Source organism: Pan paniscus, chromosome 4 (assembly GCF_029289425.2).
Source record: "Pan paniscus chromosome 4, NHGRI_mPanPan1-v2.0_pri, whole genome shotgun sequence".
Lineage (NCBI taxonomy): Eukaryota > Metazoa > Chordata > Mammalia > Primates > Hominidae > Pan > Pan paniscus.
Window position 1 is genome coordinate 133,387,952 of NC_073253.2, and position 25,312 is coordinate 133,413,263.

Sequence of the window (25,312 nt, forward strand, 5' to 3'; positions counted from 1 at the left end):
ACCGCCCCCAGCTAATTTTTTTTTGTATTTTTAGTAGAGACCGGGTTTCACCGTGTTAGCCAGGATGGTCTCGATCTCCTGACCTCGTGATCCGCCCGCCTCGGCCTCCCAAAGTGCTGGGATTACAGGCTTGAGCCACCGCGCCCGGCTTATTTTTCGTAATCTTAATGTTTCTTTTAATCACAAAAGTAGTTACATAAATGCTGTAGAAAAATTTAAAATACAGCTAAGCAAAAGAAGAAAAATAAAATATTTCTACCATCCAGAGATTATAGATAAAAACACTTGAGTGGGTATCCTTCTACATGTTATTCTATACACATTTATTTATTCATTTTTTAATCTAAATGAGAACACATGGCTGGGCACAATGGCTCATGCCTATAAACCTAACACTTTGGGAGGCCGAAGCAGGAGGATTGCTTGAGCCCAGGAGTTTGAGACCAGCCTGGGCAACATAGCGGGACCCTATCTTATTAAAACAAACAAACAAAAAAACAAAACTAAAACCAAATGGGCGTACACTGTGCATATTGCTTTGTAACATGCTTTTTTTCAGCTAACAATCTTTCTGTTTTCACATTTTCTTACATTATACTTTCTTTTCTCTCTTTTTTTTTTTTTTTTTTTTTTTGAGACAGAGTCTCGCTCTGTCACCCGGGCTGGAGTGCAGTGGTGCGATCTCGGCTCACTGCAAGCTCCGCCCCCTGGGTTCACGCCATTCTCCTGCCTCAGCCTCCCGAGTAGCTGGGAATACAGGCGCCGCCACTACGCCCGGCTAATTTTTTGTATATTTAGTAGAGACGGGGTTTCACCGTGTTAGCCAGGATGGCCTCGATCTCCTGACCTCGTGATCCACCCGCCTCGGCCTCCCAAAGTGCTGGGATTAGAGGCGTGAACCACCAAGACCGGCCGTGATTGTGGTTTTTGCCATTGTTTTTTAATGACAAAAACCATAATTGCTTTTGCACCAGCCTAATAGTTATCCAAGTGATTAGTTTAAGATCATCCCCTGGTCCTGGCCATTTTCATTGTACCAAAAAATTATTTATATACTTACACCTTTCTATTTTTTATTTTTACATCAAACAGGTAATGTGATGATGCTGTAACAAGGTTTGAGGGAAGCATATCTGACACATGAGCATGAAACCAAATCACCATGCTTATGGACTACAAAAGGACCTAAGCCTTTTAAACTAGACTGTCTCAACTGTGCATTAATTATGTATTTAGATATAGGATATGTGCTTGGGAAAATGTATAACTAAACTTTATGTCTTACTTCTCAAACTTAAGAAAAACAAAAACATCTAGCAACATCTTACATCAGTTTTCCATTACCTAGTGTTACATCATTGTTAAAATCATACTCTAAGCCTATATTTTACCTTAATGTTATCTGCTTCATAGAATAGTTATTCCTTTAACACTTATTTTTAAGAAATAAATTTATTTTACTTGTAGTTACTTAAACCCTAGAAATAATTTTTTCAAACAGTAGAAGTACAGCCTTTTACAATAAGATAGTTCATGATTTGTTCTTTCGAGGATTTTTTTTTTAATAAGGTTCTTCTACAACTGGATGGTGACAAAGTTTGGGTTTGTTAGGATTATTTTTCAGCAGCCAATCAGCTAGCCAAATCTATGGGGAAAAAAAACAACCTCAGTTAAGAAACAGTTACATATTTCCTTTCAATATATACTATATCAATTGGAAACTTAAACAGTTTTCAAAATCACTTTAAGAAAATGACCATTAAAAATGGAAACATTTGGATTTACATTATGCAAGATTGTCAAGAATAGATCCAAACTGGAAAGAAAGAAGTAAAACTATCTCTTTTCACAGATGGCATAAACCTACATGTGGAAAACCCTAAGGAATTTACAAGGAAGCCACTACAGCTAATAAATTCAGCAAAGATGTAGGTTACAATACACAAAAATCAACTGTATTTCTATACATCAGCAATGACAGTCCAAAAAAAATTTTTAAATCACTTTCATTTACAGTAGCATAAAGACAAATAAAATGCCAAGGGATAAATTTAACCCAAGAAGTGAAAGGGTTATACATTAAGAACTGTAGAACATTGCTGAAAGAAATTAAAGAATACCTAAATAAATGAGAAGACATTATTTTTCATGGATACGGAGATTTGATATTGTTAAGATGTCAATACTACCCAAAGCAATCTACAGATTCAGTGCAGCTCTTGCCAAATGTCCAACAAGCTTTTTTTGCAGAAATGGAAAGCCAATCCTCAAATTCATATGAAATTGCAAGGGGCTCTGAGGAGCCAAAACAATCATGAAAAAGAACAAAGTTGGAGGACTGACTTGTACTCTCAATTTCAAAACCTTCTACAAAGCTACAGTAGTCAGCACAGTGTGGTAATGACATCCTTATGCCAGACATGCAGACCAATAGAATGGACCTGAGAGTCCAGTGCTCTCTTCGGCAGCACATATACCAAAACTGGAATGATACAGAGAGATTATTAGCATGGCTCCTGTGCAAGGATGATGCACAATTTATGAAGCATTTCATATTTTAAAAATGAGAATCCAGGAATAAACCCATGCATCTATGGTCAACAAATTTTTGACAATGGTACCAAGCCCATTGGTACCACTGGACTTGGAGAAAGAACAGTCTCTTCAACAGATGGTACTAGGACAATTGGATTTCCACATGCAAATGAATAAAGTTGGACCCCTATACCACACCATATACAAAAATGAACTCACAATGGACCAATGACCTAAATATAAGAGCTAAAACAATAAACATCTTAAAAGAGGCCAGTGACTCACACCTGTGATCCCAATACTTTTGGAGGCCGAGGTAGGAAGATCACTTGAGACCAGGAGTTCAAGACCAGCCTGGGCAACATAGGGAGACCCCATCTCTACAAAAAATTTTAAAAATTAGCTGGGTGTGGTAGTGTGCTCCTGTGGTCCCAGCTATTTGGCAGGCTGGTGCACAAGAATCACTTGAACCCAGGAGGCAGAGGTTGAAGTGAGCCGAGATGGCGCCACCAGACTCCAGCATGGGGAACAAAGACCCTGTCTCAAAAAAAAAAAAAGGAAAGAAAAAAAATCTTAAAAGAAAACATAAAGCACAGGGGTAAATTTTCATGACCTTGGATTTGGATTTCACAATGGATTCTTAGACATGACATCAAAAGCACAAGAAATAAAAGAAAAAATAAATAAATTGGATTTCATCAAATGAAAAATGTTTATACATTAAAGGACATTATCAAGAAAGTGAAAAGACAACCTACAAAATGGAAGACAATATTTGCAAATCATATATCTAATAAGGGTTTAACATCTAGAAATACAAAGAACTTTAACTCAACAAAAAGACAACCCAGTTTAAAAATGGGCAAAGGACTTCAATTTGAATAGACATTTCTTCAAAGAAGGTATACAAATGGCCAACAAGCTCATGAAAAGATGTTCAACATTAGCCATTAGGGAAATGCAGATCAAAACCACCGTGAGAAACCATTTTGTGTTATCTACTAGCATGGCTACAAAAAAAAAGAAAGATAGGTCGGGCGCGGTGGCTCACACCTGCAATCCCAGCACTTTGGGAGGCCAAGGCAGGTGGACCACCTGAGGTCAGGAGTTCGAGACCAGCCTGGCCAACATGAAGAAACCCTGTCTCTACTAAAAATACAAAAATTACCCGGGCGTGGTGGTGTTCGCCTGTAAATCCCAGCTACTCAGGAGGCTGAGGCAGGAGAATCACTTGAACCTGGGAGGCGGAGGTTGCAGTGAGCCCAGATTGCGCCTCTGCATTCCAGCCTGGGCAACAGAGTGAGACTCTGTCTCAAAAAATAATAATAATAAATAAATAAAACACAGCAAGAAAATAATAAGTAATCAATAATTATACATATCTAACATGTATATAAAATACCTTCTAGAAATGTTTATTTTAAAAAGGTTCTCAATATTTGCAGTATTTCATTTATTTACTTATTTATTTTTTGAGATGGAGTCTCGCTCTGTTGCCCAGGCTGGAGTGCAGTGGCACAATCTCGGCTCACTGCAAGCTCCGCCTCCTGGGTTCACGCCATTCTCCTGCCTCAGCCTCCCAAGTAGCTGGGACTACAGGCACCCACCACCACGCCCGGCTAATTTTTTATATTTTTAGTAGAGATGGGGTTTCACCGTGTTAGCCAGGATGGTCTTGATCTCCTGACCTAGTGATCCACCCACCTCGGCCTCCCAAAGTGCTGGGATAATAGGCATGAGCCACTGCGCCCAGCTATATTCGCAGTATTTCAAAGACACAATGTCTTAAACATGAAAACTACAGACAATTTATAGAAAAAAAAATTTTTTTTTGAGATGGGTCTCGCTCTGTCACCCAGGCTGGAGTGCAGTGGCACAATCTCGGCTCACTGCAACCTCTGCCTCTGGGTTCAAGTGATTCTCCTGCCTCAGCCTCCTGAGTAGCTGGAATTACAGGCACATGCCACCACGCCCAGCTAATTTTTGTATTTTTAATAGAGACGGGGTTTCACCATGTTAGTCAGGCTGGTCTCAAACTCCTGACCTCGGATCTGCCTGCCTTGGCCTCCCAAAGTGCTGGGATTACAGGCATGAGCCACCACGCCTGGTGACAATATTCTTAAGTGTGAATAAAAATATTTCTTACCAAAGGATCTGCTGGTTTTTGCTTACAAAGCTCTGTGAGTCCTTCAAGCAGAGTTGGCATTATATGTAAATTTAAATAGTCCTTAGCAGCTTGTCCAATTGGAATGGGCTCAACAATCACTGCAAATACAAATGTATTCTCATTGATGCAAACATAATGATTAAATACTATACAATCATTAAAAAGGTTCTTTTTAAAGAACTTTTCTCTATTTTTTTATATGTTTTTTTGAGATGGAGTCTCACTCTGTTGCCTGGGCTGGAGTGCAATGATGCAATCTCAGATCACTGCAACCTCCTCCTGGGTTCATGTGATTCTCCCACCTCAGCCTTCCGAGTAGCTGGGACTACAGGTCCGCATCACCACACCCTGCTAATTTTTGTATTTTTATTTTTTTTTATTTTTATTTTTTGAGACAGAGTCTCGCTTTGTTGCCCAGGCTGGAATGCAGTGGCACGATCTCAGCTCACTGCAACCTCCAACTCCTGAGTTCAAGTGATTCTCCTGCCTCAGCCTCCTAAGTAGCTGGGATTACAGGAGTGTGCCACCATGCCTGGCTAATTTTTGTACGTTGAGTAGAGGCAGGGTTTCACCATGTCGGCCAGGCTGGTCTCAAACTCCTGACCTAAGGTAATCCTCCTGTCTCGGCCTCCCAAAGTGCTAGGATTGCAGGCATGAGCCACCATGCTTGGCCCTAATTTCTGTATTTTTAGTAGAGATGGGGTTTCACCATGTTGGCCAGGCTGGTCTTGAACTCCTAACGTCAAATAATCTGCCTGCCTCAGCCTGCCAAAGTGCTGAGATTACAGGCATGAGCCACTGCAACCAACCTGTTTTCTTTTTCTTTTCTTTATTTATTTTTTTTTTTGAGACAGAGTTTCACTCTTGTCACCCAGGCTGGAGTGCAGCAGTACAATCTCAGTTCACTGCAACCCCATCTCCCAGGTTGAAGCAATTCTCCTGCCTCAGCCTCCTGAGTAGAACCAGCCTCAGTTTTCAGTTGGGATGTTTCTCTTATTATTTAGACATAGGAGTTCTTTATATATTCTAGTTACAAGTTCTTTATATTATTTGGTGATATTTTTTCCCAGTCTGTTGCCTACCTATCTTTTCATATTTTTAAAAATTTAACTTTTTTTTTTTTTTTTTGACACAGGGTCTTGCTCTGTTGCCCAGTCTGGAGTGTGGTGGTGTGAGCACAGCTCACTGCAGCCTCGAACTCCTGGGCTGAAGCATCCTCTGGCTTCAGCCTTCCAAGTAGCTGGGCCTGCAAGTGTGTGCCACCACACCCAGCTTTTTTTTTCTTTAAGTGTTTAGAGACAGGGTGTCACTCACTATGTCACTCACACTGGTCTCAAACTCCTGGCCTCAAGCAATCCTCCCACCTCAGCCTCCTGAATAGCTGGATTTACAGGTGCAAACCACTGCTCCCAGCTCTTTTTTTTTTTTTTTTTTTTTGAGACAGAGTCTTTCTCTGTCGCCAGGCTGGAGTGCAGTGCCGCAATCTTGGCTCACTGCAAGCTCCGCCTCCTGGGTTCACGCCATTCTCCTGCCTCAGCCTTCTGAGTAGCTGGGACTACAGGTGCCCGCCACTAATTAGTCCGGCTAATTTTTTTGTATTTTTTAGTAGAGACGGGGTTTCACCATGTTAGCCAGGATGGTCTTGATATCCTGACCTTGTGATCCGCCTGCCTCGGCCTCCCAAAGTGCTGGGATTACAGGCATGAGCCACCGCGCCCAGCCTCTTTTCACATTCTTAATGATGTCCTTTGAAGCACAAAAGCTTTTAATTTGATTTAGTCCAATTTATCAATATTTTCTTTTATGGATCTTGCTTTTGATGTCATTTTAAGAAGTCTTTGTCCAACTCCAGTTACAAAGATTTTCTTGTTTTCTTTTAGATGTTTTTACATTGAAATCTGTGATTCATTTTGAGTTAATTTTTGTGTATGCTATGAAACAAGGGTCTAAGTTCTTTTTGTTTTTATGTGACTATCATGCTGTCCTAGCACCATATACAGACTTTCCTCAACTTACATGGGTTACATCCCAATAAACCCATCATAAGTTGAAAATATCAGTAAGTCAAAAACACATTTAATACACCTAGCCTATTGAACATCATAGCATAGCATAGCCTACTTTAAATGTGCTCAGAACACTTACATTAGCCTACAGTTGGGCAAAATCATCTAACACAAAGCAAATTTTATATAAATAACATTTTCTATATAATATACATATATTATGAGCTGGGCACAGTGGTTCACACTTGTAGTCCTAGCTCCTTGAGAGGCTGAGGCAGTAGGATTACCTGAAGCCATGAGTTTGAGACCATCTGGGCAACAAAGCAAGACTCTGTCTCTTAAAAAAAAAAAAGATATATATATATATCTTTTTTGGGGGAGGATCTCTTGAGGCCAGGAGTTCAATACCAGCCTGGGCAATATGGCGAGACTGCCTTTCTACAACGAAAAAATTCAAAAAGTAGCCAGGCACGGTGGTCTATGCCTCTAGTCTCAGCTACTCAGGAGGCTAAGGTGGGAGAATGCTTGAGCCCAGGAGGTCAGGCTGTAGTGGGCACCACTGCACTTCAGCCTGGGTGACAGAGAGACACCCTGTCTCAAAAAAAAAGGAAACCAAAATAGAATGGTTGTATGGATACTCGCCATTAATGTACACAGCTGAAAGCACCATAGTAAAGTCAAAAAACTGTAACTTGAACCATGGTAAGTTGGGGACTGTATTGGCAAGACCATCCTTTTCTCACTGAATTGTCTAGGCACCTTTGTTGAAAGTGAATTGACCATAAGTGTAAAAGTTTATTTCTAGATCCTCAACTCTGTTCCAATAATCTATATGTGTATCTTTATATCACTGTCACACCGTCTTATAATTGTGGCTTTGCAGTAAGTTTCAAAATCAGATAGTGGAAGTCTTCCAACTTTGTTCTTCTTTTCTAAAATTGAATTATTTGCAATTTTACTAAATTTTAAACTCAGCTTGTCAATGTCTACGTAAAAGTATGCATGGACTTTTAAAAGGATTACATTAAAATTTAAAATTTTTTTTTTCTTGTAGAGATGAGGTCTCACTTTGTTGCCCAGGCTGGTCTCCTACTCCTAGACTGAAGCAATCCTTCTGCCTCAGCCTCCCAAAGTGTTGAGATTACAGGAATGAGCCACTGCACCCAACCCAAAATTGTTAATTAATTTAGAAAGAATTGCCATCTTAACAATATTGAGTCTTCCAATCCATTAATATGGAATATCTATTTATTTATTTTAAAATTTCTCTCAGCAATGTTCTTTGTTTTTCAGTGTACAAGAATTGCACTTTCATTAAATTTATGCCTAAATATGGCCGGGCGTGGTGGCTCACACCTGTAATCCCAGCACTTTGGGAGGCCAAGGCGGGTGGATCACCTGAAGTCAGGAGTTTGAGACCAGCCTGCCCAACGTGGCGAAACCCTGTCTCTACTAAAAATACAAAAAATTAGCTGGGCGTGGTGGTGGGCGCCTGTAATCCCAGCTACTCGGGAGGCTGAAGCAGGAGAATCACTTGAACCCAGGAGGCAGAGGTTGCAGTGAGTTGAGATCGGGCCACTGCACTCCAGCCTGGGTGACAAGAGCGAAACTCTGTCTCTAAAAAAAAAAAAAAAAAAAAAAAAAAAAAATTGTGCCTAAATATTATATTATTTTTAATGTCATTGTGAATGGAATTTTCCCTTTTTTACAGCTTTATTGAAGTATTACTCATGAACACAAAATTGCACACAATTAATGTATACAATTTTTTCTCAATGTGGGCAAATGTTTTATTCATATATTATATAAAGTTCATTATGCCAATTTATCAGGTACTAATCATTAAAGAAAAATTTTTTTAATTTTTTTTTTTTGAGACATGGTCTTGCTCTGTTGCCCAGGCTGGAGTGCAGTGGTGCGATCTTGGTTCACTGCAACCTCTGCCTCCTGGGTTCAAGCAATTCTCCTGCCTCAGCCTCCTGAGTAGCTCGGATTACAGATGCATACCACTATGCCAGGCTAATTTTTTTTTATTTTTAGCAGAGATGGGGTTTCACTATGTTGGCTAGTCTGGTCTCGAACTCCTGACCTCAAGTGATCTGCCCATGTCAGGCTCCCAAAGTACTGGGATTACAGGCATGAGCCACCACCCCTGGTCCCCCAAATTTTTTTTAACTTATAAGTGTACTTAAAATTTCTTTTTATTTTAAAAGCATGTCATCCTTGCATAGGGGCCATGCTAATCTTCTCTGTATCATTCCAATTTTAGCATATGTGCTGAAGTGAGCACAACAAATTTTTTAATAGATAAGAAATATTGTATACATTTATTGTGTACATGTTGTTTTGAAATATGTAAACACTATGGAAAGACAAATCAAGCTAATTAATATATGTATTACCTCAAATACTTATCTTTTTTTGTGGTGAGAACACTTAAAATCTACTGTCTTAGCAATTTTCAACAACACAATACATTATTATTAACTATAGTCACCATGTTGAACTTATTCCTACTATCACAGGAATAAGTATCCTTTGATCAACATTTCCATCCCCTACTCTCTCTTGCAAGCTCCTGGTGGCCACCATTCTACTCTCCGAGTTCAAGTTTTTTTAGATTCCACATATAAGTGAGATCATGTGATATTTGTCTTTCTGTGCCTGGCTTATTTCACTTAATATAATGTCCTCCAGGTTCATCCATGTTGTCAAAAATGACAGAATCTCTTCCTTTTTAAGGCTGAATAGTATTACATTGTGTATATACACCACATTTTCTTTATCCATTAACCCACTGATGGACACTTAGGTTGATTCCATATCTTGGTTATTGTGAATAATGCCGCAATGAACATTATTGTGGTTCATTGGTGCAGGTATCTCTTCAAGATCCTGATTCAATTCTTTCAGATATATATATCCAGCAGTGGGATTGTTAGATCATGTAACAGTTTTATTTTTAGTTTCTTGAGGAACTTCCATACTGTCTTCCATAGTGGCAGCACCATTTTTAATCTCCACCAAATGTGTACAAGCATTCCAATTTCCCTATATGCTTGCCAATATTTACCTTTTTTTTCTTTTGATAATAGCCATCCTAACGTGTGAGGTGATATCTCACCGTGGTTTTGATCTGTATTTCCCTGATGATTAGTGATTTTGAGCACTTTTTTTTTTTTTTTTTTTTTGAGATGGAGTCTTGTTCTTGTTGCCCAGGCTGGGGTGCAATGGCGCGATCTTGGCTCACTGCAACCTCCACCTCCTGGGTTCAAGTGGTTATCCTGCCTCAGCCTCCCGAGTAGCTGGGATTATAGGCACGTGCCACCACACCTGGCTAATTTTTTGTATTTTTTTTTTTTAGTAGAGACAGGGCTTCACTTTGTTGACCAGGTTGGTCTTGAATTCCTGACCACAGGTGATCTGCCAGCCTCGGCCTCCCAAAGAGCTGGGATTACAGGCGTGAGCCACCACACCCAGCCTTAAGCACCTTTTCATATACTTGTTGGTTATTTGTATGTCTTCTTTAGAAAAATATCTATTCAAGTCCTTTGCCCATTTTTAAATTGGGTTATTTAGGGGTTTTTTGGATATTGATTTGTAAGAGTTCCTTATATATTTTAGACATTAACCCCTTATCAGATACATGGTTTGCAAATATTTTCTTCCCTGGAATTGTTTTCTTAATTTCATTAGCGAATTATTCATTTATTTATTTATTGAGAGAGTCTCACTCTGTCACCCAAGTGAAGTACAGCAGCGCAAATGCAGCTCACTGCGGCCTCGACCTGCTGGGCTCAAGTGAATCTCCCACCTCAGCCTCCCAAGTAGCTGGGACCACAGGTGTACACCACCACCCCCAGCTAATTTTTTTATTTTTGGTAGAGACAGGGTCTTGCCATATTGCCCAGGCTGCTCTCAAACTTCTGGGCTCAAGCAATCCTCCTGCCTCTGCCTCCCAAAGTGTTGGGATTACAAGTGTGAGCCACCACGCCAGGCTAGGGCTGAATAAATTAATGAGAGAATAAAAAGAGTGTTTTCATGTTTCTTACATGGATGAACTTTAAGTTGTTTAAGTTTTCTCTCATCCTTGTTTTATTTATTTATTTGTTTGTTTGAGACAGGGTCTCACTCTGTTGTCCAGGCTGGAGCACTCTGGTGCCATCACAGCTCAAACAGCCTTAACCTCCTAGGCTCCAGTGATCCTCCCACTTTAGCCTCCAGAGTAGCTGGGACTACAGACATGGGCCACCATGCCCAGCTAATTTTTTATTTTTTGTAGAGATGAGATCTTGCTATGTTGCCCAGGCTGGTCTCCAACTCCTGGACTCAAGTGATTCTCCCGCCTCAGCCTCACAAAGTGTTGGAATCACGGGTGTGAGCCACCACACCCAGATTGTATATTTATTTTCAAATATAATCATTTTGATAGCAGGGATATCTTCTTATTCAGCTTTGCATTTATGGCAAATAGTAGGCAACTTAATAAATTTGTTGAAGAAATGGAATATAGCAAAACTTTGAATTAGCCATTTATATTAAAAGGGAAAGGAGACCAGCCTGGGTAATGTAGTGAGACCCCATCTCTACAAAAAAATTTAAAAATTAGCCGAGCATGGTGGTACACACCTGTAGTCCCAGCTACTCAAGAGGCTGAGGTAGGAGGATTGCTTGAGGACAAGAGTTTAAGGTTGTAGTGAGCTATGATTGCACCATTGCATTCCATCTGGAGTGACATGGAGAGACCCTGTGACCACCCCCCAGAAAAAAGGGAAAGAAGAGAGCATTACTTTTTTCTTTTCTTTTTTTTCAGACAGTCTCACTCTGTCACCCAGGCTGGAGTACAGTGGTACAATCTCGGCTCACTGTAACCTCTGCCTCCCAGGTTCAAGCAATTCTCCTGCCTCAGCCTTCTGAGTAGCTGAGATTACAAGCGTGCGCCACCACGCCTGGCTAATTTTGTATTTTTAGTAGAGACAGGGTTTTACCACGCTGGCCAGGCTGGTCTTGAACTCCCAACTTCAAGTGATCCATCCGCTTCAGCCTCCCAAAGTGCTGTGATCACAGTTGTGAGCCACCACGTCCAGCCAGCATTACTTTTTTCAAGGGTTAAGAACATGCCTTTGAATATCTTGATAACTTGCTTGAGTGAATCATCGTATAAAGTTTTGCACATAGTTGTTCATCAACTGCTAAGTAAGAGGACGCTCATACCACAAACTCTGAGTACTTGCTCCAAAGAACTTCACAGCAAAAGAGCTGCAATGTGCTAAGTAATTAATGATTTTATATTTATCCTACAACTTGCTGCTTCTCAAATGTCTAACTATATCTCTAAACTCATGCCTAGAGGATTAATTTAATGAGTAAAATCAAAGGCAACTGAAAATAACAGTTGGCTGGGCACAGTGGCACAGTGGCTCATGCCTGTAATCCCAACACTTTGGAAGGCAGGTGGGAGTATTGCTTGAGCCCAAGAGTTCGAGACTGGCCTGGGAAACATGGCAAAACTCCGCTTCTACAAAAAACTTGAAAAACTAGCCAGGTGTGGTGGTGCACACCTGGGGTTCCACCTACTCCAAAGGCTGAGGTGGGAAGATTACTTGAGTCTGCGTGGTCAAGGCTGCGGTGAGCTGTGATTGTGCCACTGCACTCTAGCCTGGGCAACAGAGTGAGAATCTATCTCAAAAAAAAAAAAAAAAAAAAAAAAAAGAAAGCGAAAAGAAAGAAAATTACAGTTTAGGAATATAATCCTATGAGTAAGAAGAGCTTCCAAATATACCTTCTATTTAAGATAAAATGAATTTTTATCCTGTTTTATTTAAAAGCTAAAGAGAAGTGAGGCATGATGGTTCACGCCTATAATCCCAACATTTTGGGAGGTAGAGGCAGCAGTATTGCTTGAGCCCAGGAGTTCAAGACCAGCCTGGGCAACGTAGTGAGATTTCATGTCTATAGAAAATATAAAAATTAGCCGGGCGTGGTGATATGCGCCTGTGGTTCCAGCTACTCAAAGGCTGAGGTGGGAGGATCACTTGAGCCCAGAAGGTCGAGGCTGCCGTGAGTCGTGATCACGCTACTGCACTCCAGCCTGGGTGACAGACTGAGACTCCATCTCAAATAGATAAATAAATAATAAAAGCTAACGAGCAAAAGTCTAATTCACTTGTAAGACTAATATAAAGTGCTACCACATTAAAAAGACCTCTTGCTGGGCACGGTAGCTCACTCATGTAATCCCAGTGTTTGGGGAGGCTGAGGCAGGAGGACTGCTTTGAGAAAAAATATATATTTCTAAAAGTAGTTTTTGTTTGCTTGTTTAAGAATCAGGGACTTTTCAGACTGTACAGAAAGGAGGGAAGCAGGTCTTCCCCTGGGAGGATGACTGAAAGGCCAGTGGAGAAAAGTTGTCAGCCCATTGTCAGGTCAGCATCAGGCCGTTACCGACCCTGTTGGCACTAAAAAGTAACAGATCAAGTATTCAAAATGTGAAATGTATTTATTTTGAATTCAGAAATTCAAACAACAGTGATACTGCTGTATCACATCAGTTATTCAAAACATGTGAAATCTCCAAAAAAAAGAAAAAATATATATCAGGAACTTTTAAATCTCCAAGACAGTTTTCTGTTTTATTTGAATGAATATCCAGTGGAAAATACTGAGGAACAGATCTAAATGACTTAGGGAAAAATAAGTCATAACAGGAAAAATAACATACTAAAAAAATCCAAAATTTTGCTCAATGCTTTGCATTTTTTTCCTTATAACAAAAATCACCAAATTTTATTTCTGCTCTAAAAATATTAAAAACAAACCAAAAACTTCAGTGTTCTTCCTCGTATGTCCACTTCTCAAAGGTTTACAACTTCTCTAACAGTAAGCAAACAAAAAAAGGGACTAGTTATTAATTTCTCAATTGCATGAGACTTTGTTAGGCAAACAGTAAATTGTTACAGAAGACGGTAAATCAAATGTAGTTTCCTAGAGAGACTATTTTTCTCATGTGTCACAAACTCTACTGAACCTTTCAGGATAACTAGAAAGAACTGTAACACAGAAGAATATGTCTAATGCAAGAGAAAAGAAAGAAAAAAGAATTAAGCTGGGTGTGGTGGCTCACACCTGCAATCCCAGCACTTTGAGAGGCCAAGGCAGGCAGATTACTTGAGCACAGGCATCTGAGAGTATGCTGGGCAATACGGAGAGACCCCATCTCTCCAAAAGATAAAAGAAAATTAGCTGGGCATGGTGGCATGCACCTATAGTCTCAGCTACCCGGGAGGCTAAAGTGGGAAGATCACCGGAGCCCAGGAGTTTGAGGCTGCAATGAATCAAGATTGTGCCACTGCACTTCAGCGTCGGCGACAGTGAGACACTGTCTTAAATTTTTTTAATGTTAAAAATAGATAAATAAATAAAAATTAAACACTTCTCAAAAGACTCCCTAAAGGGCACAATTTAGTTGTTAGGGAAATGTCAAGTTTTCCATTTGTGGCTTCAAGTTTTTAAGTAACTACAACTTGAAAACATAACAAAATATACTGGAAAAAAAATTCTTTTATCTTCCTTCCCAGCTATATCCGCAAAATAAAAGAAAAAGCAAACAATAAGGAGATGCAGTTGACAAGTTAGTCATCTGTAACTCACCTTCAGGAAACATAAAACGTATTTCTCTTTCCGCAGCAGCGAAGTCATTACTCCCATGAAGTGCATTCCTTAGGTCATCTGTGCCATAAATTGCCCTCAGACTAAAAACAAGTTAGAGATGACGTCCATCCAATCTAACGTCTATTCCTTACTTTATATGCATGCATTCCACTTAAGAATTTTACAAAAGCATTGCCACTTCTTACATATGAAAGCTTCACAATTTATGTCAAATTTAAGCTTAAATTTAAGCTTATCTATCTAGATAAGGATCAAATATATTTACGTCTGCCGGAGGAATACACTGAGAAAATAGGAGTTCTCTGGATGAAAACGTGGTGTTGTTTTGTGAGAAGTAAAAAAGCAATGCACATTCAAAAGTGCAAGAACTCAATATCTTCTTGTTTCCATACATTAGCAATAATGCTGAAAATTTGAATTTCTGTTCCTGTATTACCATTATTCTTTTAAAATACCATCCCAATTTTTCCATCTAAAAATCCTACTTCAGTGGCAGTTTAAAGGTTGAGAGAATAAGGGTAATCAACTATAAATCAGACATTCTCTGTTGCTTTTTCTGGTAGGTAGTATTAAAATAGACATTTAACACTTTAAAATGTAAAATGGACCCCCCAGGCCCTGCCCCCTCCCCACCCCCCCCCGCCCCCCAAAAAAGTTGATTTTGGAAAACTTCCAAATAAAAAAAAAAATTCCCATTACAATGAAATCAGATTTTTTTTTTCATTTTCACAGATGGATTCCATTCCCTGCCATCCCCCAAACCCTGAAAATTACCTGTCTGGATGTGTCTCCTTCGCTACTAAGCTATTATTTGGTCCCAAAAGTTCTAACCAATAAGAGATGGCTTTATGTCTAGCTAATATCATGGCGACAAGTGGTCCAGAACTCATGTAAGCTGTTAAGTTGGGGAAAAACATTTTTCCATACTGTTCCACATAAAAGTTACTACATTGCTCAGGGCTGAGGTGTAGTTTTCTTCTCTATAAAAGACACAAAGTCAACAAAAGCATTTAAAATGACAGTTTCAATGATAGCTCATTAAAATCATTAGTAACTTGAAACTAGTACCAATCTGATTATAACTTCAAGGTTTATCTTTGTATTATGAAGAAAGAAAAGGATATAATTAAATGTATGCTGTAAATAAGATAGTAAGAGGAATTACTTAGCCTACTTGAGAAAAATTATGGCCGGGTGCGGTGGCTCATGCCTGTAGTCCTAGCACTTTGGGAGGCCGAGGTCGGTGGATTGCCTGAGCTCAGGAGTTCGAGACCAGCCTAGGCAACACAGTGAAACCCCGTCTCTACTAAAATTCAAAAAATTAGCCGGGCGGGCGGCATGCGCCTATAGTCCCAGCTACTCGGGAGGCTGAGGCAGAAGATTTGCTTGAACCCGGGAGGCGGAGGTTGCAGGGAGCCAAGACTGCACCACTGCACTCCAGCCCGGGCGACAGAGAAAAAGAAAAATTATTCCAGTTAGGAAGCCTCCCTCAGCATATGTTTTGTCAGTAACAAATTTATCGCATCTCCTTCTTAAATAACACTTCAATTAACAAAACTGGACTTAAAAACATTCCAAATTCATGTTTCTCTATTTGTGTTACTATTTTGGGAGCTGGTCTCATTTTAGTACTTAGAAATAACAGCTAGGCACAGTGGCCCATGCCTGTAATCCCAGCATTTTGGGAGGCCAAGGCAGAAGGATCGCTTCATCCCAGCCAGGAGTTAGAGACCAGCCTAAGCAACGCAGGAAGACTTTGTTTCTATGAAAAATTTTAAAATCAGTCGGGTGTGGTGGTGTGCGCCTGTAGTCCCCACTACATTAGAGGTGGTGAGCCATGATAACACGACTGCACTCCAGCCTGGGCGATAAAGCAGACCCTGTATCAAACAAACTAACAAAAAAAGTAACATGTAGTATAATGATGCAGTAAAAAGTTTTTCATTTGAATGTGTGTTCTTTATTCTGGTTCTGTCATAAATATCTTGATTCACTGTAACATTAAGAAAAATTAGGCCAGGCATGGTGGCTGAGGCTTGTAATCCCAACACTCTGGGAGGCCAAGACAGGCAGATCACTTGAGGTCAGGGGTTCGAGAACAGTCTGGCCAACATAGTGAAACCCCATCTCTACTAAAAATACAAAAATCAGGCCAGGCGCGGTAGCTCACGCCTGTAATCCCAGCACTTTGGGAGGCCGAGGTGGGTGGATCACCTGAGGTCAGGAGTTCGAGACTAGCCTGGCAAACACGGTGAAATCCCGTCTCTACTGAAAATACAAAAAATTAGCCAGGTGTGGTGGCACGCGCCTGTAGTCCCAGCTACTCGGAAGGCTGAGGCAGGCCAACAGCTTGAACCCGGGAGGCAGAGGTTGCAGGGAGCCAAGATTGCACCTCTCCACTCCAGCCTGGGTGACAGAGCGAGACTCCGTCTAAAAAAAAGAAAAAAGAAAAATTAGGCCGGGTGTGGTGGCTCATTCCTGTAATCCCAGCACTTTGAGAGGACAAGGCAGGTGGATCACCTGAGGTCAGGAGTTTGAGACCAGCCTAGCCAACATGGTGAAACCCCATCTTTACTAAAAATACAAAAATTAGGCCAGGCGCAGTGACTCACGCCTGTAATCCCAGCACTTTGGGAGGCCGAGGTGGGTGGATCACCTGAGGTCGGGAGTTCAAGACCAGCCTGGCCAACATGATGAAACCCCGTCTCTGCTAAAAAACAAAAAAAACAAAAAAAACAAAAAATTAGCCAGCCGTGGTGGCGGGCACCTATAATCCCAGGTGCTCGGGAGGCTGAGGCAGGAGAATCACTTGAACCCGGGAGGCAGAGGTTGCAGTGAGCCGAGATCGTGTCACTGCACTCCAGCCTGGGCAACAAGAGTGAAACTCCGTCAAAAAAAAAAAAAAATACAAAAATTAGTAAGGCGTGGTGGTGCATGTCTATAATCCCAGCTACTCAGGAGGCTGAAGCATGAGAATTGCTTGAACCCAGGAGGCAGAAGTTGTGGTGAGCCAAGATTGAGATAGCACCATTGCACTCCAGCCTGGGTAACAGGATGAGACTCTGTCTAAAAAAAAAAAAAAAATTAGATGCTAGTATGTTTCTCAATCTGAAAGAGTATGAAACACTCTGGACAAATAGATGTTATTTCCTTCACAAATGAGACTATAAAAATTAATCAGGTTTAAAAAATCATGGTAGCTCAGTCTAATTTGAAACTCATGCTTTCTCTAGAAGCAGCTATTTTGAGTGCTTTTTTTTTTTTTTTTTTTGAAACGGAGTTTTGCTCTGTCACCCAGGCTAGATAGAGTGGTGCAGTGGTGTGATCTTGGCTCACTGCAACCTCCACTTCCTGGATTCAAGTGATTCTCCTGCCTCAGCCTCCTGAGTAGCTGGGATTATAGGTGCCTGCCACCATGCCTGGCTAATTTTTGTATTTTTAGTAGAGACAGGTTTTCGCTTTGTTGGCCAGGCTGCTCTTGAACTCCTGACCTCAGGTGATCTGCCCACCTTGGCCTCCCAAAGTGCCAAGGGATTACAGGTGTGAGCCACCGCACCCGGCCTTGAGAGCTTTTAAAAAATTATTTATTACTGCTGGCCAGGCTCGGTGGCTCATGCCTCTAATCCCAGCACTCTGGGAGACCGAGGCAGGCGGACTGCTTGAGTCCAGGAGTTCAACACCAGCCTGGGCCACACGCAGAAACCCCGTCTCTACAAAAAATACAAAAATTGGTGGTGCACACCTGTAGTCTCAGTTAATCGGGAGGCTGAGGCACGAGAATTGCTTGAACCCAGGAGGCAGAGGTTGCAGTGAGCCGAAATCATGCCATTGCACTCCAGCCTGGGCAACAGAGTGAGACTTGGTCTCAAAAGAAAAAAAAAATTATTTATTACTGCTGTTTTTTCAATTCCACTAAAGGTGGGTGAGGAGAGAAAATGCTCAAAATATAACAGAGGGATTCAAAGTAGAAATCAAAGAACCTCTGCCTGCAGTAAGGATGATGAGAAAATGGAGATATGTCACTAAATGAAGGCTAAAAATCTCCATGATTATGGCAGAAATCTTTCTAAAATGTCTTAGATTTTCCTGAGAGTAAGTGTGAATTTTACCAAGTAACTCACCTCTTAAAGCCCTTTCCAAAATTCCGTGTTTCTGCAGGCTTCAGAAACTTGGTAAAATTGCTTGGTTTGTAGCAAGGGACCAAACCGCCCAGAGCAAGAAGTTTAGGAACACGCTTACCTAGGTGGCATAGCTCTGCTATGAATAGGACCCACTGGATTCTCACCAGTGAAGGGCCAGTTACTATGAAAAAGGTGCTGACATTTGTTCTCAAATTGAAATTCATACAGCGATTAAATAAAAGATGTGAGAAATTACAAGAGCACCTGATTTAGCATAATCCTCCATTCTATTATCTAAAATTAAGACATGAAACTATGATTATGCGTATTAGCGTTTTTTTGTTTGTTTTTTCTTGCTGAGTTTAAAAATAAAATCTCATCTGTTGTAATGTAAGCCCTTATCTGCCACTTGCCCCTTAAAAAGCAGGGGAACCTACCTTCTGCAGGTATGCCAGCCAATGTAGCACAATTTTTAAAATTAAGGGTTCATCTTTTTTTTTTTTTTTTTGAGACGGAGTCTCATCTCACTCTGTCCTCCAGGCTTGAGTGCAGTGGCACAATCTCAGCTCACTGCGAGCTCCGCCTACTGGGTTCACGCCATTCTCCTGCTTCAGCCTCCGGAGTAGCTGAGACTACAGGTGCCTGCTACCACGCCCGGCTAATATTTTTTTTTTGTATTTTTAGTAGAGACGGGGTTTCACCGTGTTAGCCAGGATGGTCTTGATCTCCTGACCTCATGATCCGCCGCCTCGGCCTCTCAAAGTGCTGGGATTACAGGCGTGAGCCACTGCGCCCGGCCTTAAGGGTTCATCTTTAAATAAAATTGATACTAAATCAATTATTCCATTGGTTGCTTTAAAACTGGATCAGGTGAAATTTTTTGAAATTAGGTTGAATAGTCTACAGCCATACCACCCTGAACACACCCGATCTCATCTGAAATTAGGTTGAATATTTTCACAGAGAAGCAGTGATACCAAGTACTATCGGAACAGAACTCTTAGTTTGTAACAAAGGCAACACTGCCATCTACTGAAATGACATATCATTTTTCAGCTTTTCCCTTAAGTGGGACAGGAAAGCCTCAAGTTCATTGGACTCCCAAGCCTATTTTAAAAGCATACAGTGCAAAGGACAAAACTTGCATAATTTCACTTAAATTAGATAGCTTGAATAGTCAAATTCCTACAGACAGCAAGTAGAATAGTGGTTATCGGGGATGGGGAAGAGGGAAGCAACGAGTTAGCATTAGGTAGAGTGTTTCAGTTTAAAATGAAAAGGTTCTAGAAATGGACAGTAGTGATGGTTGTACAACAATGTGAATGTACTTAATGCAACTGAAATGTACACTTAAAAACGGTTAAAATGGTAAATTTTATGTTGTGTATATTTTACCGCAATTAAAGCAAAAAATGAAGGATGTACCATGGCTGCCTTTGCTCTGAAAGTTACTAACTAGGGAAAGTGTCATATATATTTACATTAAATTTTTTTGTTTGTTTGTTTTTTCTGGTCTCAGTACATTGCCCAGACAATCTCAGTTCACTGCAACCTCCGCCTCCCGGGTTCAAGTGATTCTGCAGCCTTGCCTCCTGAGTAGCTGGGATTACAGGCATGCGCCACCACGCCCAGCTGATTTTTGTTTGTTTGTTTTTTGAGATGGAGTCTTGCTTTGTTGCCCAGGCTGGAGTGCAGTGGTGAAATCTCAGCTCACTGCAACCTCCGCCTCCCAGATTCAAGCGATTCTCCTGCCTCAGCCTCCTGAGTAGCTGGGATTACAGGCTCCCACCACCACGCCCGGCTAATTTTTGTGTTTTTAGTAGAAATGGGGCTTCACCATGTTGGCCAGGCTGGTCTCGAACTCCTGACCTCAGGTAATCCACCCACCTCGGCCTCTGAAAGTGCTGGGATTACAGGCATGAGCCACCGCACCCAGCCCTAATTTTGGATTTTTAGTAGAGATAAGGTTTCACCACATTGGCCAGGGTGGTCTTGAACTTTTGACCTCAGGTGATCCACCCGCCTCATCCTCCCAAAGTGCTGAGATTACAGGCGTGAGCCACCACGGCCGGCTAATTTTTAATTTATAATTAACACTAGCCACTTAATTATTAAGTTTGTCACTTTTTTTTTTTTTTGAGACGGAGTCTCGCTCTGTCACCCAGGCTGGAGTGCAGTGGCGCGATCTCAGCTCACTGGAAGCTCCACCTCCCGGGTTCACGCCATTCTCCTGCCTCAGCCTCCTGAGTAGCTGGGACTACAGGTGCCCGCCACTGCGCCCGGCTAATTTTTTGTAGTTTTAGTAGAGACGGGGTTTCGCTGTGGTCTCGATCTCCTGACCTTGTGATCTGCCCGCCTCGACCTCCCAAAGAGCTGGGATTACAGGCGTGAGCCACCGCGCCCGGCCGTCACTAAATATTTTTTAAAATATGGACTTTTTTGGCCGGGCATAGTGGCTCACGCCTGTAATCCCAGCATTTTGGGAGGCCGAGGCAGGTGGATCACAAGGTCAGGAGATCGAGACAATCCGGGCTAACACAGTGAAACCCCGTCTCTACTAAAAATACAAAAAGTTAGCTGGGCGTGGTGGAGGGTGCCTGTAGTCCCAGCTACTCGGGAGGCTGAGGCAGGAGAATGGCGTGAACCTGGATGGCGGAGCTTGCCGTGAGCCGAGATTGCGCCACTGCACTCCAGCCTGGGCGACACAGAGCAAGACTCCGTTTCAAAAAAAAAAAAAAAAAAAGGACTTTTTTTTCTTTTTCAAGACAGAGTCTCCCTCTGTCGCCCAGGCTGGAGTGCAATGGCACGATCTTGACTCACTGCAACCTCTGCCTCCCGGGTTCAAGCAATTCTCCTGCCCCAGCCTCCCCAGTAGCTGAGATTACAGGCACGTGCCACCACACCCAGGTAATTTTCATATTTTTAGTAGAGACGGGGTTTCACCATGTTGGTCAGGCTGGTCTCCAACTCCTGACCTCAGGTGATCCACCCGCCTTGGCCTCCCAAAGTGCTGGATTTACAGGCATGAGCCACTGCACCCGGGCAAAATACAGACTTTTAAAAAACTTAAATGGGACGCCTTTATCTGTATACTTCATTTATTTTTTCTAAAGTTAATGGGTAATATAATTACAGGATTCAAAAATTCAAAGCAATACAAAAAGGTATATACTGAAAAATCTTATTCCTATCCATTTCCTGATCTACTCAGTTCTTCCTTGCCCTCAATAGGCAACCCTTTTTAAATGTTTATTTCCCCAGAATTCCATATTTCAAATATTGGCAAACATGAATATATTACTTTGTCTCTATCACAAAAGGTTGGTACACATGATTTTGTGTTTTTTTGCTATTTTGTTCTTTTTGCTACACACTTTGCTTTCTTCCATTAACAGTACAGACAGGTTCCTCATTCTTCTATTTACAATTAGTTGCATATTATGCACTTTGATGGGTTTTCCAGAGTTTATTTAGTCCTGTCTCCCAATCTCTTTTCAATCTTTTGTTGATAAGTAAACAATGCTGCAAAAAATAACCTGCATATATATCACTTCATATTAATACAGGCACCTACTGATGGGACTAAACAGGGCTCTGCGCATGACAGGTAGTAAGAGCACAAGGAATTCTATAGGACAGATTTCCAAGAGCAAAACTGCTGGATCAAATGGTAAGTCCATCTGTTGTATTGATAGATAACTGCCAGATTCCCTTTGATAGGGGTTGTGCCATTTACTTTTATATTTTTGCCAAATGGAATCTCAGTGTAGTTTTAACTTGCTTTTTTTCCCACCTAAAGATTGAGCATCTTTTCATATATTTAAAAAATGTTTTTCCTTTTCTGTGACCATCCATCTGTTCTGCCCATTTTTCTACTATTTTTATCTTTTTCTAGGAGCTCTTTATGTATTAGGAAGACAAGCCCTTTGTCTATGAATTGCAAATCTTTTTCCCAAGTTTGTTGTGTTTTGACTTTGCTTATGGTGTTTATTTCATTGTGCAGAATTTTTTTGTTAATATAATCTTTTTTTAAATTAAAAAAAAAAATTTTTTTTTGAGAGTTTCGCTCTTGTTGCCCAGGCTGGAGTACAATGGCACGATCTCGGCTCACGGCAACCTCCGCCTCCCATGTTCAAGCGATTCTCCTGCCTCAGCCTCCTGAGTAGCTGGGATTACAGGCATGCGCCCCCACGCCTGGCTAATTTTGTATTTTTTAGTAGAGATGGGGTTTCTCCATGTTGGTCAGGCTGGTCTCAAACTCCTGACCTCAGGTGATCAACTCACCTTGGCCTCCCAAAGTGCTGGGATTACAGGCATGAGCCACCGTGCCTGGCCTTGTTTATATAATCTTATCAATCTTTTCTTCCATGGCTCCTAGACCTTAAGTCATAACAAAAAAAAAAAAAGGCTGTCCTACTCCAACAACAAAATAAATCCATTATCTTTTCTTCCTGAACTTACATGGTTTAATTTTTTTAATATGTAGATCTCGGGTTTATTTGGAGTTTATCCTGGTATATAATACTTGATCCAAATTTTTCAGTGGCTACCAGTTTTCCTAACATTTACTAAAAAGTTATTTACCTGAGTCTTTAATCATATTAAATACTTCCTAACACTTTCTTGTGCCATCCCTACTGTCGGACTCCACCTGTCCTTCGAAGCTCAACTGAAATTCCATATCTTTTCTGAAGATTGATATTTTCTCTTTATTTATTTATTTATTTATTTTTTGAGACAGATCTCCCTCTATTGCCCAGGCTGGAGTACAATGGCATAGTCTTGGCTTACTGCAACCTCTGCCTCCTGAGTTCAAGCGATTCTCCTGCCTCAGCTTCCCAAGTAGCTGGGACTACAGGTGCACGCCACCACGCCCAGCTAATTTTTGTATTTTTCATAGAGATGGGGTTTCACCACATTGGCCAGGCTGGTCTCAAACTCCTGACCTTATGATCCACCCATCTCGGCCTCCCAAAGTGCTGGGATTACAGGCGTGAGCCACCGTATCCGCCATTTTCTCTTTATTTTTAAAAATACTGACTGAATAAGCAATATGACACTGTATAAATGGGAGAAAATAAAAAATTGGAAGTTCAAATAAGAATACTATAAAAGAGGCCGGGTGCAGTGGCTCACACCTGTAATCCCAGCACTTTGGGAGGCCGAGGCAGGTGGATCACGAGGTCAGGAGTTCAAGACCACCCTGGCCAACATGGTAAAACTCCGTCTCTACTAAAAATACAAACATTAGCTGGACATGGTGGTGCATGCCTGTAATCCCAGCTACTCAGGAGGCTGAGGCAGGAGAATTGCTTGAACCGGGACCTGGAAGGCAGAGGTTGCAGTGAGCCGAGATCGTACCACTGCACTCCAGTCTGGGCTACAGAGGGAGACTCTGTCTCAAAAAAAAAAAAAAAAACTATAAAAGAGGAAGATTAAAAATATTCAATTCTATTTGATTATCCTTAACAATGCTATTTATATTCACTTTCAAACCCCTAGAATGACAATGTTTACTAATTGCAGAACATAAGGCTTAAAACATTAAATGTTATGCCATAACTGAAAAAAGTACCAATAGCCTAAAATTCCATCAATAGAAGATCAAGTAAATAAATTGTAGTTCTAATACACAGGGAAATATTACACAGAAATTAGGAAGAGTGAGATCAATTCAGATGCAATGATCTGGAATCCTATCTGAGGGACTCTGTAAAGGGGTCAAGGGAAAGGGACTGTTCTGTTTTATGGGGGGAAAATGTTTATAAATGCATAGAAAACTCCTGGAAGAACAGAAAGTGTTAAGTGGTTGCCTCTCTCTGGAGCCTGGGACTTGGGGTAAAAGAGGACAGGTGAAGGAAAAGTCCATTTTATTTCTCATTTTACATCCTTTTAAAAACTATCACATATAACTTTTATACTTAGAAGAATAAACTTAAATTTAATGCTGAACACTAAGGGTTTAAATGGGTAGGCACATTTACATAAGCATTTTTTTTTTAAGGGCAGAGAGGAAAAAAGCATGAATCATCATACCCAGAAGTTACCTGAACAATGGTGAATCCGGATCTAAGAATAATATCTTGTATCTCCTCCTCTTTGTCAACAATATCTGGTTTGATAATGGCCAGAGTTTTTTCTACATATATCTGAGGTGGAGGCATTGATATCTCCATTATGGCTTTTCAGGGCACAAATTGAGAGTTTCTTAACAGGTATCAACTGCAATGACATGCATTTCCCCCCACCCCCATCGCAAATTCAATGTAATTATGATTAAGAATAGCAATAGTAGGTACTTGATTTTATTAACTGATGAAGGTAGAAACTGCCATGTTTTTCTATATACAGGGTCTCAATAATAGGATTCCTACTATGTCCAAATCGAGCCCCGGCTTTTCGTATACGATGTCACCAAGACAGGAAGGACTATGGGCTCACATAACCAGAGGCCAAGGGGCGACCCGAAGGCCTGGAACCAGCAACAGCCCCAGGCAGCAGAGGGCGGTGGGGCGGGTGGTGGGGGCTCGAGGGGGCGGTAGAGCGGGTGGTGGGGGCTCGAGGGGGCGGTGGCTGGTGGGCAACCACACACCATTACAGCGGCGGGTGAGCGGCCTCGGCCAGCTGCCTCTGTGAAGCGACCCTGTCCCGCAGGGACCTCTCTGTGCATAGGGTCAGGCTAATTGGAAAGCAGGGCCTCTAGGTCCGCGGGGACTTTCCGGGTTGCACCTGCAAATTCTGAATTTGACCCTCTCTAAGTACTCACCTCAGCGGCCGTCCTCATATGCTACAACTTGTTGCTAGGAGACCTG

The 25,312-nt window shown here is 41.3% G+C and overlaps 2 protein-coding genes, 2 non-coding genes and 1 pseudogene across 4 annotated transcripts in view; 1 reads left to right on the forward strand and 4 right to left on the reverse strand.

Annotated features, from left to right (window-relative positions):
* The window catches only part of FAM13B (family with sequence similarity 13 member B), a 172,424-nt gene extending 167,619 nt beyond the window's left edge, over positions 1 to 4,805 (reverse strand). Inside the window, exon 1 of the mRNA XM_063604235.1 lies at positions 4,682 to 4,805. The gene's annotated coding sequence lies outside the window, so the exon portion shown is untranslated. The remainder of the gene's footprint in view (positions 1 to 4,681) is intronic.
* On the reverse strand, positions 603 to 24,722 carry NME5 (NME/NM23 family member 5). Its single transcript, XM_003829232.6, has 5 exons — positions 24,548 to 24,722; positions 15,154 to 15,359; positions 14,359 to 14,459; positions 4,682 to 4,800; positions 603 to 1,645 (listed from the first exon to the last, which is right to left on the reverse strand). The coding sequence occupies exons 1-5, from the start codon at positions 24,674 to 24,676 to the stop codon at positions 1,562 to 1,564; spliced, it is 639 nt and encodes a 212-aa protein (XP_003829280.1). The 5' UTR covers positions 24,677 to 24,722; the 3' UTR covers positions 603 to 1,561.
* Positions 1,083 to 1,185, reverse strand: LOC112439998 (small nucleolar RNA U13). Its single transcript, XR_003028211.1, has one exon. It is a non-coding gene; the product is annotated as a small nucleolar RNA U13 (small nucleolar RNA).
* LOC112439906 (U6 spliceosomal RNA) lies at positions 2,453 to 2,560 on the forward strand. Its single transcript, XR_003028135.1, has one exon. It is a non-coding gene; the product is annotated as a U6 spliceosomal RNA (small nuclear RNA).
* Positions 8,898 to 8,998, reverse strand: LOC112439878 (U6 spliceosomal RNA; annotated as a pseudogene).
* Positions 24,723 to 25,312: the final 590 nt, after the last annotated feature.

Coding starts and splice junctions, on each gene's coding strand:
- NME5 (XM_003829232.6), bottom strand. CDS start 24,676: ATGGAGATATCAATGCCTCCACCTCAGATATATGTAGAAAAAACTCTG. Junction 15,360..24,547: donor CCGGATTCACCATTGTTCAG/GTAACTTCTGGG, acceptor TGTCTTTTATAG/AGAAGAAAACTACACCTCAG. Junction 1,646..4,681: donor AAAAACCAGCAGATCCTTTG/GTAAGAAATATT, acceptor TTTTCCCCATAG/ATTTGGCTAGCTGATTGGCT.